The sequence below is a fragment of the Hippopotamus amphibius genome, chromosome 13 (assembly GCF_030028045.1).
Source record: "Hippopotamus amphibius kiboko isolate mHipAmp2 chromosome 13, mHipAmp2.hap2, whole genome shotgun sequence".
Classification (NCBI taxonomy): domain Eukaryota; kingdom Metazoa; phylum Chordata; class Mammalia; order Artiodactyla; family Hippopotamidae; genus Hippopotamus; species Hippopotamus amphibius.
In genome coordinates this window covers 6,438,222-6,451,684 of record NC_080198.1, presented here as the reverse complement: position 1 = coordinate 6,451,684, position 13,463 = coordinate 6,438,222, and the positions used below count along the sequence as shown (strand labels likewise).

At 49.3% G+C, this 13,463-nt stretch overlaps 1 protein-coding gene across 3 annotated transcripts in view; it reads right to left on the bottom strand.

The window, feature by feature from the left end:
- The window catches only part of ATP2B2 (ATPase plasma membrane Ca2+ transporting 2), a 200,045-nt gene that overhangs the window by 38,935 nt on the left and 147,647 nt on the right, over nucleotides 1-13,463 (bottom strand). For all 3 annotated transcript variants that reach the window (XM_057706131.1, XM_057706132.1, XM_057706133.1), the window contains 2 exons: nucleotides 12,619-12,833; nucleotides 8,907-9,149 (listed from right to left, as the gene is read on the bottom strand). In XM_057706131.1, the coding sequence (XP_057562114.1) occupies nucleotides 8,907-9,149; nucleotides 12,619-12,833 (458 nt within the window). The remainder of the gene's footprint in view (nucleotides 1-8,906; nucleotides 9,150-12,618; nucleotides 12,834-13,463) is intronic.

The following is a 13,463-nucleotide window of genomic DNA, read 5'->3' as shown; positions in this document are numbered from 1 at the left end:
TTTTAGTCGAGAGAAAAATCAATCCACTCCTTCAAGTGGATCACGGTGAAGGATGGTAGAGCAAGGCAGAGCTGCAGGTCCCTCTGAGGGGGCCTGGGGGCCACAGGTCAAGGTTCAGAACACCCTCCCTGCTCCATGCCACGTCCAACTATGTCCCAGCATCACAGGCCTTGGAAGGTTCCCCACTCCCACACTCTTTGGTAGAATTTGATTTGGAAGCAGAGGAATCTCACAGCTTACCCTTTCTGATGGTTGGGAAAAGAAATTCTAAGCACTCCCCTTAATCTCTGCAGCATGTGTTTATGTTGTGCTTTTAAAATTTATATATTTACTTATTGTTTTTTTTTTTTTACAACTTTATAATTAAACTTCTGGTGATTTCCAGAGTTTTATGTATGTTCCACAACAGTTTTTTTCCCCCTCCACTAATGAAAGAAGATGATGACACGGAGGACAGAAATAAAAATGCCTAATTACTTATTTGCCCAAGAGAGCTGAGCAGTTATGCCTGCAAAACATGCTGCATTTTATTACCCTCTGTGAAATATTTTAATTTTCCCCTAAAAGGATTTCAAACAGTCTTTGGTTGCAAATGCCAGAGTTGCCTCCTCCGTAATTCAATTTGTTCCTGTGAACTTGAGCTCTGAAATCGCCTACATGCATTATTAAGAAGTAGGGACTCACCCCTTTTTTCTTTTGTCTTTTTTTTATCTTGACAAACCCAGAGGTTTTGCTATTGCTGTAGACTTTCCATGAGCCTCTGCTCTCCAGGGCTCTAGTTCCATAAGGGAGATAAGGCATTGGTTTTGAGGGGCAGGAAGCAGGCTCGGGGGAAGTGATTTGCTCCTTGTCACAGACCTGCAGGGGGGCAGGCCTGGGGCTTCCTCCAGTTCCCCTGATTCCCAGTGCAGAGCTGTATCCTGCATATTTCCCTATATGGGCACTAAGTCCTTTGGGAGTGCTGGGTGCAGCTATGGGCGTAACTTTGAGAGGACAATTCATGCTCCTGTTTTGGGATGCTTGGGGTGACTACAGCTAAGAACAAGGAATGATGACCTGAAGAGTGATGAGTTATAAATATTAATGACATCTGCAAAAATGAGATTAAAAAAACACATAGCTAGCAGGTACCACCTCACACCCATGAGGATGGCCATTACAGGAAACAAAACAGAAAAGTACTGACAAGGATGTGGAGAAATTGGAACCCTTATGCACTGTTGGTGGGGATGTAAAACGGTGCAGCTACTGTGGAAACCAGTATGGAGGTTCCCCCCAAAATTAAACATGGAATTACCATATGACCCAGCAATTTTACTACTGGGTATATACTCAAAAGAATTGAAAGCAGAGACTTGAGATGATATTTGTACACCCACGTTCCTGGCAGCATCATTCACAGTAGCCAAAATGTGGAAGCAACCCAAGTGTCTATCGACAGATGAACAGATAAACAAAAGGTGGTCTGCAATACAGTATAATATCATTCAGCCTTAAAAAGGAAATTGTGACACGTTACAACATGGATGAACCTTGAGGACATTATGTGAAGTGAAATAAACCAGGCACAGAAGAACAGATACTGTGTGATTCCACTTAGAGGAGGTCCCTAGAGTAGTGAAATTCATAGAGACGGAAAGTAGAAGGGTGGGCGCCAGGGGCTGGGGGAGGAGGAGGAGGAGGAGGAGTTAGTGTTTAACGGGAACAGAGTTGCAGCTGGGGAAGATGCAAAGTTGTGGATGTTGGTGGTGGGGATGGTTGTACAATGTGAATGTACTTAATGACACTAAAATGGTTGAGATGATAAATTTTAAGTTATGTGCATTTTACTACAATATTAAAAAAACCCTCGATACCCCCTCCATCCCCCAAAACCCAACAACCATAGCACAGTAAACTGCAGCGTCTGCCACAGGATGACATTTGTGAGAGCACGTTAGAAGATGACGTTCTGCTCCCTGGCCGTCTCTGCTGGCCTGGCCCACTCCCCCTCCCCGCTCGAGAACAGGCACTGGCGGGAGAGCCTCCCCAATGCCCGGATGGACCGCCAGGCAGCCTCGGCAGCTGCAGCAGTGACTATGTGTCGAATGCCGACTCTGCTTGCTCTTTACTAAGCTCTTCATGTCCATCCTCAGCTGTGTCCTCACGGCTCCCCAGGGGGCAGGCTGTTGTTATTCCCATGTGCACAGGGAGGCCTGGAATGACCAGGTCACATGGCTAGTAAGTGGCCGGGCTAGGAGTTGACCCCGGCTGTTCTCAGCTCTGAGCCCACCGCACACGCTCTCCCAGCAGCCCTGCCTGTCTTCACTAGCATTTGAGATGGCTGGTTAACTAGGTAACTGGTGGGTGACGGGTTTAGAGCCCATGGGGCGTGGGGAGCGCTGTCCTGCTTCTCTCTGCTTCCCACTGTGGGGTAACCAATGAATGCATGCTGAAGGAATAAATGAATAATCTGGTGTTTGTGGGTGTGGAGTGCTGCCCACGGGAGGCCAGATGGGATGGGATTTTGTCAGAATTTTGGCCTCCAGAATAGTCATCGGAGGGTCTGCCTCCTCAGGAGTCTCCCAGGCGCGAGGCCTCGAGGAGCAGAGGTGGACAGAGCCAGGGACCTTCCCCAGAGGCTGCGAAGGCATAGGTCAGGGTGCGCGTCCAGGACGACAGCCGGGACGGGCTGAGATGCCCTGGGGAGACACACTCTTGAAAGCAGGCTCCCTGGGGACTTTCCTGAGCTCGTCAATGCACTGTGCGTGTGTGTGCATGTGGTGTGCGTGCGTGCAGCGTGAGTGTGAGCTGTGTGTAACGGAGTATGTGGTATGTGTGCATGTATGTATGTGCGGGGTGTGTGTGTGGGGTCTGTATGTGCTGTGTATCTGGGGGAGGGTACATGTGTGTGGTGTAGTATGTGTGTGCTATGTGCATGTAGGGGTGGGGTGTGTGTGTGCAGGGTGAGAAGGTGGGATGTAGGGGTTAACAGCTCTGTTAAAAATCAGAATGCCCCATTTAGAGTTATGTGCTTTAAACTGTTCTTCTAGGCATGGTGTTTGCAAAAACAAAAACAAAAACAAAAACAAAAACAAAAACAAAAGCAACAGAACCAAAATAGCTGTTGAATGCAACACAAAGGCCCCTGTTGCTTCACAGACCAGAATGAAGGGCCACCTCACCTCCCCATCTTAACGCCCTGCTAAGTCACCTCCAGTGGCTTCTGTGCCTTCTGGAACCCCTGTCTTGGCCAGAGCCCCTCGCAGAACTGGCTTGACTCAGGGGGTTTGAGGCTCATTGGAATATTCAGCTGCTCCCTGGGTTGGGAGCCAGGTCTGTGTTCAAGGCCCGACTCTCTGCCCTCCTCTTCCCAGGAGCTCTAGTTCTAAGATTTGTGAGAAATACAATACAGCAGATCCTTCCTGCCTGTGGGGGATGACTGGGGCTCTCGGGGGTAGGGAGGCACCTCAGTTTGGGAACGGGGTGGACCAAAGACCAGGGGTTTCTAACTAGGTGACGTCTGGCTTATTTATTCAGGAAAACCATCCTGCCAGGAAAATCCTTCCTGCTCCCTCCTCCAGAACCACTTCAGGGACTCCGAGGAGATTTGTTTTTCTTTCAAAAGTTCATGTTTCCAGAATACATGCCATAAAGTTCCAACAATTTGGCTCCACAAGTGCCCATCTTCACGTTAATAATTCAAATGTTAACTGCAGTGTCAACCTACTTTAAAAGATGTCTCATAAAATATAAAATTAAAGTCCGTTTGGGTGGTTTCAGCACACAGAATAAACGTGGGCGGAAAAGGAGAACGTTTTCCCAAGAAAGCGCAGCGCCTCTGAAGTCTGAGGAAGGAGCTATTTCCATCCGCAGGCTCAGCTGCGGCTCTGAGAAGCAGCAGGGCAACAAGAAGAAGCTAGTAGAAGTCTTGACGTTCAAAGAGCCGCGGGCCACAGAGCAAATCTGAGGATGTGCCAGGATTTCCGAGGCAGGGAAGCAATTTCTGACTAAACGAGGATTCACGTAGCTCCCCTCAGAGGGCAAGTTTAGTTTCCTAATGATTAGAAATAGGAGTGGAAAGAATAAAGTTCTGCCACCCTCAGGAGGGATGGGGCACGGGGCTGAGGCTGGCCCTCTGAGAGGGGCCTCCTGGGTCGCTTTTTCTGGCCTTCCTGCTGGCAGCCTTGGCTCTCACACCGCCCTCCACCTGGGTGGTTCTGAGCATTGAGAGGAGAAAGCCTACGAAGGGCTTATCTGCGGCCACCCAACTCCCCCTCAGCGCCCCCAGCCTCACCTCGCATCATTCTGGCCCCGGGAAATGCCCAGGCCACAGGCGGCCACCTCTTCTGGAAGGTCTCTGAGCTTTGGCGGGGCGGTGGCCCTGCCTGGAATGGCCTCGCTCCCTCACCTGCTTGGTAAACTCCTCCAGAATTCTCTGAGCTCAACTCTGCCGCCTGGCGTCAGGAGCAACCCTGGGCAGGTTAGTTGATATTTCTGCAGCTCCCTTTTCTTAGCTGCAGATGGGAATGGTCATACTTGCCTTGGTTACCTGGAAGGGATGTGGATGCAGGGTCAAGCGAGACCGTGGCTGGCAAAGTGAACTACAGAGGGTGAGGCTCAGAAATAATAATAGAGGTACTAAGAGTAATAACTGCCACGGACTGAGAGCTTGCTACACGTCAAGCACGGTGCTGGAGCCACACACATCTCTCCTCATCTGAGCTTACAGCAGCCCTGGAACTGCCTCAAGGCAAAGGTGCAGCCAGAGGGGTTGGGCTTGGAGTGGGGGTGAGCTGTGCAGGTTCTGGTCTGGACAGACACGAATTTGAATCCTGGCTCAGCCTCTCGTCTGTTCTGGGACTCTGGGCATGTTCCTTAACTCCTCCAGCCTCATGTCCTGATCTATGAATGTGATGTCACCTACTTCATGGGGTCCTCATACAAGGCAACATAGGTTAAGCACTCAGCACTGAGTCTGACTAAGTGACTGTTAGTGATTATGATTAACTGTATTCTCATGTTACAGATTGCAAAACAGAGGCTTGAAGAGGTTAGGTGACTTGCTCAGGGTCACATGGCTAGTAAGTGCTGGAGCTGAAGTTTGAACTTTGGTCTGTTGGACTTCAGAGCCAAAGCTCCTAACCATTGCTTGCTGGATTGGGTGCCAGGACATTTGGACTTTAACCCACTAACCCACAGGGTGACTTGGCCCAAGTCTTTTCCCGTTTCTGGGCCTCAGAGTGAAGTGAGGGTGCTGGACCTAGGGCTCCCGAAGATCCGCGAATCCATGTAGATTACACCTACCCAACGTACCCTTGGAAATACTCATGCACATTTAAAAAAAATCTTTCAGAATAACAGGCACTAGCTAATTTGGAAATCTCTGGATCAATGCAGACTAGAGAGTTGAGGGCAGTTTCAGAAGAGATTCGCTCAGCATGCTGGAGGTACCCAGAGGGCACTGGTATTAGCCAGGGGACTGGGCCCAGGGCCAACTCCCACTTCTTGCTGCCACAAGAATAGGAAAGTAGAACATAGAGATAGCCCTGTCCTGAGCCTCTTATCAATTCATATCCATCCATCCACCACCTACATATTCATCCATCCGTCTACTCATCCATTTACTCATGTACCATCCATCCATCCATCCATCAACCCATTCACCCCTCTCCCTACCTAGTCCTCATCTCACTGATACATATCTTTATATTTCTTCATCAGTCAATCCACTTACCTTACCCACCCAACCAGCACTTCCAAAGAGCCTATGCCAGGTGGGAGCGGGGATAACTTAGCTGTGTCTCTCCCTCACAAAGAGCACACAGCCTGCATCAGACCGCAAGAAGACACAGAAGAACTGGCACCCTTGTGCAGGGGGAAGTACAGTTTTGCCCAGGATTTGTTTTCCAGGCCAGGCTCATTTCCCAACCAAAGCTGATGGGTACTGTGGGGACACTGCATGCCTTTCCTGCCTGCCTCCTCTTGCACGGTAAGGATGTTCTGCAGTCTAGACTTCCCAGCCTGGCCTGGAGGATGGCTGGACTTCCACCACGGACTGAGCAGCCTGTGATTCTTCTCAGAATGCCTCTAGGCCTAGAAGGGCGGTCTCTGGGAGCTCCTTCTCCCGATATGGCTGATAGCCCTAGCTGTGAACCTGACCCTCTGGACTCCAAGCCTTCCTTCCTGAGGCCAACCAATACTAAAGCTGCAGGATTGGTTTCATGGACCAAGAACCTAATCCGGACACCCTACCCAATAGCAGGCTTTAGGGTATCTGTAAGTTGGCTCTGCTACTAATTGGTTGTGTAACTTTGGGCAAGACCCTTTCTCTCTGTAGCCCTGATGCCTCTGCTGTCTGTTCATTTATTGATTAGCCTCTGCGTAGCTACAAATGGATGCTTTTTTCTTTAAGAACTTTTATTGAGATACGACTGACATACAATAAGCTGCATATATTTAAAGTGTACAATTTGATGTTTTTTTTCTTGTTAGTAATGTATATATGGCAATCCCAATCTCCCAATTCATTCCCCCCCAAACCTCCCCTGCTTTCCTCACTTGGTGTCTGTATGTTTGTTCTCTACATCTGTGTCTCTGTTTCTGCCTTGCAAACCAATTGATTTGTACCATTTTCCCATATTCCGCATATATGTGTTAATACACAAGAACAAATGGCTGATTTTACTGCTGACGAACAACAATGTTAATCACCCTGAGTGCTGAGTATGTGTTGGGTATCGTGCTAAGCACTTTCCACTTACTAATTCATTTCATCCTCACAATAATCCTGTCATTGCCCCCAGGAAACTGAAGCACAGAGAGGTTAAGTAACTTGTTTACAGTCACACAGCTAGTAAGGGATTTGAACCCAGGCCATCTAGCTCCAGAGTGTGAGCTTTAACCACCACCCAGTCATACCAGGGGCCTCTGCTGTCCCTTCCACACTGATGGCCATCAGCTCCCAGCAAGGAGAACTGTGTGGCCAGGGTTCTTTCAGGGAAGCCCCAGAAGGAGAGGCACAAGGGTCCTAGGATGCCAGGGTTCAAGGCACAGAAGGGGCCGCTGGTGCCCGAGAGGTAAGTGACTTGGCCTGTTTACGAACCAAGGATCCCAGTTCCCAGGCCCCTGAGCTCTCTCCAGTCTTGGCAGCTACACTTTTTCCCCAGGTGGACTGATGGACCCCTGTCCTTTCAGCCACGTGGACACAGCCTCGGTCCACCACACCTGGAAATGAATTTTAGCTTTGCCACCGGTGCTGTGAAACACTGCCTAATTGAGCCTTATGGCTGCAGAGATGTTTCACAGCCCTCCTGGCAGATCCCAGAGCTCCTTTTTACTGTAATTGCGTAACATACATCTCAATTCAAGCCCATCTTGCAGGGCTCTGCCCACACGGCCACCCTCATCACCCAAAGCCTGCTCTGAGAATTGCCCTGCTCGCTCCCTTCTCTGCCATGTCTGCAGGACGAGATCATTAACAGCATCTCAGTTATTTTAGGAAGGCCTGGCGAACAGAATAAAGCATCGTCAGTCTCCCTTGATTCCCACATTGGGGCTGGGAGGTGGGGAGTTGGGTGGGGTGGGGTGGGAAGAGACAAAAACGCCATCATTTCTGGCATCCCCTTCCCCACCCTGCCCCCAGCATCCTCTATCATCCATCTGCACGCTTTCTCTCGACCTACTTTCTCCTTCTGCCAGTGCTGCCTCCCCAGCCTGCAGCTCTGGGCTGATGCAGCTCTGGGGTGACGGGGTAGCTGCTCAGCTGCAGTGGAGGGTGCAGTCCCTGCACCTCCAGTGTCTGGAGGCAGGAGCCGCCTCTCCCCGATTCCCCCCACCAGCCCTCGCCCGTGCTGCTGGCTCCTGCTCTTCTCCCAGACGCGACAAAACTGCTGGCGCCCCTGCAACCCAGCCTGATCCTGAAGGTTCAGGCTGGCTCAGGGGCAGAAGGGAGAGCTCAGGGCTAAGGGCACGCTGGCAGCGTAAGCAGAAAAGCTCAGCTGCTCGCCCAGATGCTCGCACTGGAGAAATGTCCTACATCTGGGAGCCGCCTGAGCTCTGGATGGACACGTCTGTATTTCTCTTCATTCGAATACTGGTTAATTACAAAAAGGCAATCTGTGCTTCTACACCAAACAGGGATTCTAGCATGTGGAGTCTTGGCAGCTGAGATAAGAATATGAGAGTTTTTCTTATGGAAACTACTAATACCACCAACTACTACTAATAAAAATGTCATCATCGGTGGTAGATTGTGTAAATGGCCACAATTAGTCCCCTCTCTGAATCCATGCCCTTTGCAATGTGACTTTGAAGTTCCTCCCATCAAAGATGGACTCTTATTTCCCCACTCCTTGAATCTGGGCAGGCCTCTTGACTTGAGTTGGACAACAAGATATGGCAAAATGACAACGTAAAGGGCTCAGGTGAGCCTCCTGGAGGAGGTGGGACCACAGAGCAGAGATGGACCATCCCGCCTGAGGTCATCCCAGATCAGCCTACAGTCCTGCCAAGATCAGCAGACCTGGGCACGTGACCCACCGCACACACGCTAGAGAACGTCGTCCCCCGGCTGAGCCCAGCCTGCACTCCTGGCTCACCGAATTGTGAGCTAAATACACAGTTTGGCTTTGAGCCACTACGTTTTGGAGTAGTTATATAGGAAAAGCTAACTAATAAAACGTTTTTTCTGTTTGTTTTTGGTTTTGGTATGGAGGGCAATGATAGGATCTAAAAACCACAATTAACAACAATCTTTTTTTTTTTTTTTGTCATGCAAATATCACAGCTAAGTCAAAGAGAAACAAGTTGCTTACTATCTGACCACCCAAAATACATCAGCAGGATTTAACGTTACGACCACCTGCCCGGTACTTCTGCATTGCCCCCTGCACGTTGGTCCCTCCGGTGGAGGCTGCACCACTTACCAGAATCTTGGTGGTGTAGGCGCTATTGATGGCGATGGCATTGACCAGTAGCTCCATGGTCTTGACGTTGATGGAGCTGGGCTCAGGGATCTCCTTGTAGTGGATGTCGCCCACGTAGGCCTGCACCACCGTCATGCGATTGGTGGTGAGCGTGCCCGTCTTGTCCGAGCAGATGGCCGTGGCATTGCCCATGGTCTCACAGGCGTCCAGGTGGCGGACCAGGTTGTTGTCCTTCATCATTTTCTGAGGGAGGGGGCAGGTCAGAGGGCGATAGTGAGGAGAGGGAGCTGGGGGCTGCGGGATGGAGGGGCGTGGTGTAAACATGCAGTAAATGAGGCAGAGCTGCCCCTTTGCTTCACACATGTGCAGAGGATCTTGGTTGCTGCAGCCTCTGTCACCTGGACTCCTTTTCTGTGTGCAGCTCTTTCTCTCTCTCTTTTTTAAATTATTTGAGCCATTTAAAAGAGTTGATTAATTGGCTTTATTAATTTGGATTACAGAAGTCATCTGTATTCTTTATGGGAAAGATAGGGAAAAGGATGATAAATGAAGATTGGGTCCCTTCTGATTACTTCAAATAGTTTCCTCTTACACCCTAGCAGAAATAAATTCCTTATTTGGTTATGGCTTTTTTCAAACGTGCCATCTTTCACTGGTGCTTGGTTTTCATCGTCACTTTGGTTTCACCCAAAGTGAATAAACTTAAGTTGCGTACGTGTTCATAGACATAGGACACTATCTGGAAAAAACCAAAATATTACTGTCGTTATTTCTGGGTGGTAGACTTATAGGAGATTGTTATTGCCTTCTTTTAAAAATCTATAGCTTCCATTATTCTACAACGAATACATATTATAACTTGCATAATAAAAAAAAATCAACCATCATTCTACCACCCAGCACTGATACATCTTACATATAAATATCCTTTCTTTCTAAATTTATGAGAAAAATGAAATCCTACTCTACATATTATTAATTTTCTTATATTCACCTTCCTTTCTTTCCTCCCACACTCCTAGCCTCTTGCAGGTTCTCGAGCAAATAATGCAAATAAAGTGATTCTCAAGGAACTACCACTCCTACTGCAGGCCCTCCTTACATAGTGACCCTACCTGGCAAGGAGGATGTAAAAAGGTGGATTTAGCTGCAGGCTGAGTCAGATGTTGTTCTAGTCTGTGCCTAGGAGTCTGATTTCCTTTATTCTATCCCCTCATTATAACTCTTTGTAACAAGGGTAAAAAAGGAGTGCAATTAGAACAATTGTAATAGCAGGTCATGTTACTAAAAAATGAGTATTGGTAGAATTATGTGCTCTTGCAGTTTCTCTTACCATAACCTGTGACAACAGTAACAATAAACGGATGTTGAATGGATGCATTCAGCAGCAATTTGAGTCTGCAACACACTTTACAGTTTGTAAAGTTCTTCCACACTTATTTTCTTGTTTGATGTTGCGAGAATCCTGTGAAACCCTCCAGGATTCTTGTCCTCTATTCTGGCAACCAAAGAGGGCAAGGCAAAGCAGCCTGACCAGGATGACACATCTAGTGAGGGCTAATGCTGGGATCTGAACCCAGCTCTCTTTAACTTCACAGCCTGAATCATTCTCTCGGGACTCTGCCCATCTATCCTGTCTGAAGAGAGTTCATCTCTGGGATTTAAGAATATGTAAGCCTGGGCTTCCCTGGTAGCACAGTGGTTAAGAATCCACCTGCCCATGCAGGGGACACGGGTTCAATCCCTGGTCCTGCAAGATTCCACATGCCGTGGAGCAACTAAGTCCACCCGCCACAACTACTGAGCCTGTGCTCTAGAGCTTGTGAGCCACAACTAATGAGTCCATGCTCGGCAACTACTGAAGCCCGTGCACCTAGAGCCCATGCTCTGCAAGAAGAGAAGCCACCGCAATGAGAAGCCCACGCACTGCAACGAAGAGTAGCCCCCGCTCGCAGCAACTAGAGAAAGCTCACGCGCACTGATGAAGACCCAACGCAGCCAATAAATAAAAATAAAATAAATAAATAAATTTAAAAAAAAGAATATGTAGGCCTTAGCTACCCAATATGGTCACTACATGAGTCTATTAAGTGCTGGAAATAGGGCTGGTCTGATGTGAAATGTGCTGTAAGTGTAAATTACACATCCAGTTTTGAAGACTTCTTATGAAAAGAGAAATGTAAAATATGTCGCTAATAATTTGTAAATTATTAAATATTACACGGCTTGATAATAACTTGGACATATTAGGTTAAGTAAGTTACATTATTAAAATTAATTTCATCTGTTTCTTTTCGCCTTTTCTTTTTAATGTGGCTACTAGGAAATTTAAAATCACACATGTGGCTCACGTGATGTCTCTATTGGACAGCCGCTGATCTAAGTGATCACTGTTGTTTTTTTGATGGCGGCTCCCAGGGGGTAGGTCCAGGCTCAGAAAGGGGAGCGTTTGCCCCTCCTGGGTGGAAAGGCCGTACTAAGTTTATCAAGTGACTGTATAAGTAACACTACCTAAGGCAGCTGACGGTACAGGTGCCAGAGATACAAACTACAGGTGTAGAGGTCTAGCAGTGTCTGTATGTGAACCCCCGAAACCAACTCTGTGCGACTTTTAGGGAGACCTCAAGCTCAACTGAGTGGCTGTGGGGGTCCCGACTCATGGCAGTGTGAGGTCTCCATCTCTGGGCCCCGGGCCCCCGATCAGCCTTGTGCTGTGACCTGTTTGGGCTTTGGTTTGTGGGGTGGAGTTTCTTGGAGAACCCCGAAACAAGGAGATGATAAGGGCAGTGTCCTTTACACAGCGCTGCCACTTTCTGGCACCTGCCCTGAGATCTCTTTTCTGTATGAAATTACATCGGCGAGCCCAGCCCAAATTCCAGCTTGGAAACGGATGCTCACCATGCCCTCGGGCGGCTCTGCCAACGTCTCGGAGCAAACACCTTGTTAATAAACACACCCTGGCCTCCGGCCTCGCAGGGACATCCTGGCCTCGGGGTCCTGGGAAGCAGGGTGGGGAAGCCATGGGGCCACGGGAGGGTGGTGAGCCCAGGGTGTGAGGACCTGGGGCGGGGGAGCCAGGCTTGAAGTGCCCCCAAGTGGGTCGGACGCCCAGTGATCCCGAGACACCAGCCCCCTTAACCCCAGTGTTTGAGTTCTGCCGACGGCCACGGGCCTGGGAGCAGGAGGAGGTGGGGCTCTGCCTTCAGGGTGGCATTTAGGGGCACCCCCAGACCCAAGGCGTTCATGGGTCCACTTGCCCTTTATTGAACTGCTTTTAAAACTGCATATTTTTAGCCCATCTCCTGAGAGGAGCGGCCTTTCAAAGGATGGTGATACCTGCATCTAATTTATTTTTTAAAGTTGAGTTGATGGTCCATGTTTAAAAATCAGGAGAGTTTATATTAAGTGCATATTTCTGGCTTCTCTTGGAAAAAGTGTGAATATCTGGCAACACTGGACCCCATCCCTACAAGGCGACACTTGGCTGGGCTGAATAATGCTGTCCGCTTAGCGAGGGTGTGGCTCTCCTGGAGGCTTGTGAGTTTCAGGCTCCTGCCGGCATCCTCTCTCCGCGCTTCCAACGTGCCCACTCGCTCTACTTAGCGCTCCTCTCAGCCCCGGCACTGGCCCCGCCGGCCACCCCACGGACCCCCAGCTGGGGGCAGCCAATCTCAGCAGCATCAGCCGGACCACCCTGCTCTCCCCTCCTCACCTTCACTGAGTAGGCCAGCGAGATGGTGACAGCCAGAGGGAGCCCCTCAGGCACGGCGACCACCAGCACTGTCACACCGATGATGAAGAACTTGACGAAGTATTGCACGTAGACGGGTGTGCACTCGGGCAGCCACGGCTTCTTGTGGACCACAAAGGTGTCCACGGTGAAGTAGAGCACCAGGATGATCACTGTGATGGCGGACATTACCAGGCCTGTGACACGGGTGGGAGGGGACCTGTCAGGGAGCTTCCTGGGGGTGAGGGGCCCCTGGGAAGCGAGATGTGGACCCAAGCCTTGGCTCAAAGGGCTCTGGGGTCAGGCAGGCCCTAGCTCACATCCCAGCTTGGCTTGGTGGCTTAGGGAAAGTCCTTGATCCTCAAAGAGCCTCAGTTTCTTCCTCTGTACAATGGGGATGCATATTTATTTCATGAGGCTTTGTAAGGATCAAATGCAATCAGTGCATGTAAATTGCCTAGTACAGTGCCCAGCACATAGTAGGTGCCGAGTGGTCATGTGAATAAGGAACTGCTTGCGCGGTGCCCTCACACAATAGGATGTGCAGAGGGTACCACTTATTTCCTCCTGCATTCAGGCACATACTATTTCCTAGTCCAGGAACTAGGGACACAGCAGTAAAGAGGACAGAGTCCCTGCCCTTGGGAAGCTGAGATTCTAGAGGGGGAGGCAGACAAGAAAGAAACTAACACACAAACAAGATAATTCAGACATAGATAACGCTGTCAAGAAAAACTCCAGGATGACAGTGGTAGAAGGTGACACGGGCTGAAGAAACGAAAACAACCCAAATGTCCCTCGACAGATGAATGGGTAAAGAAAATGTG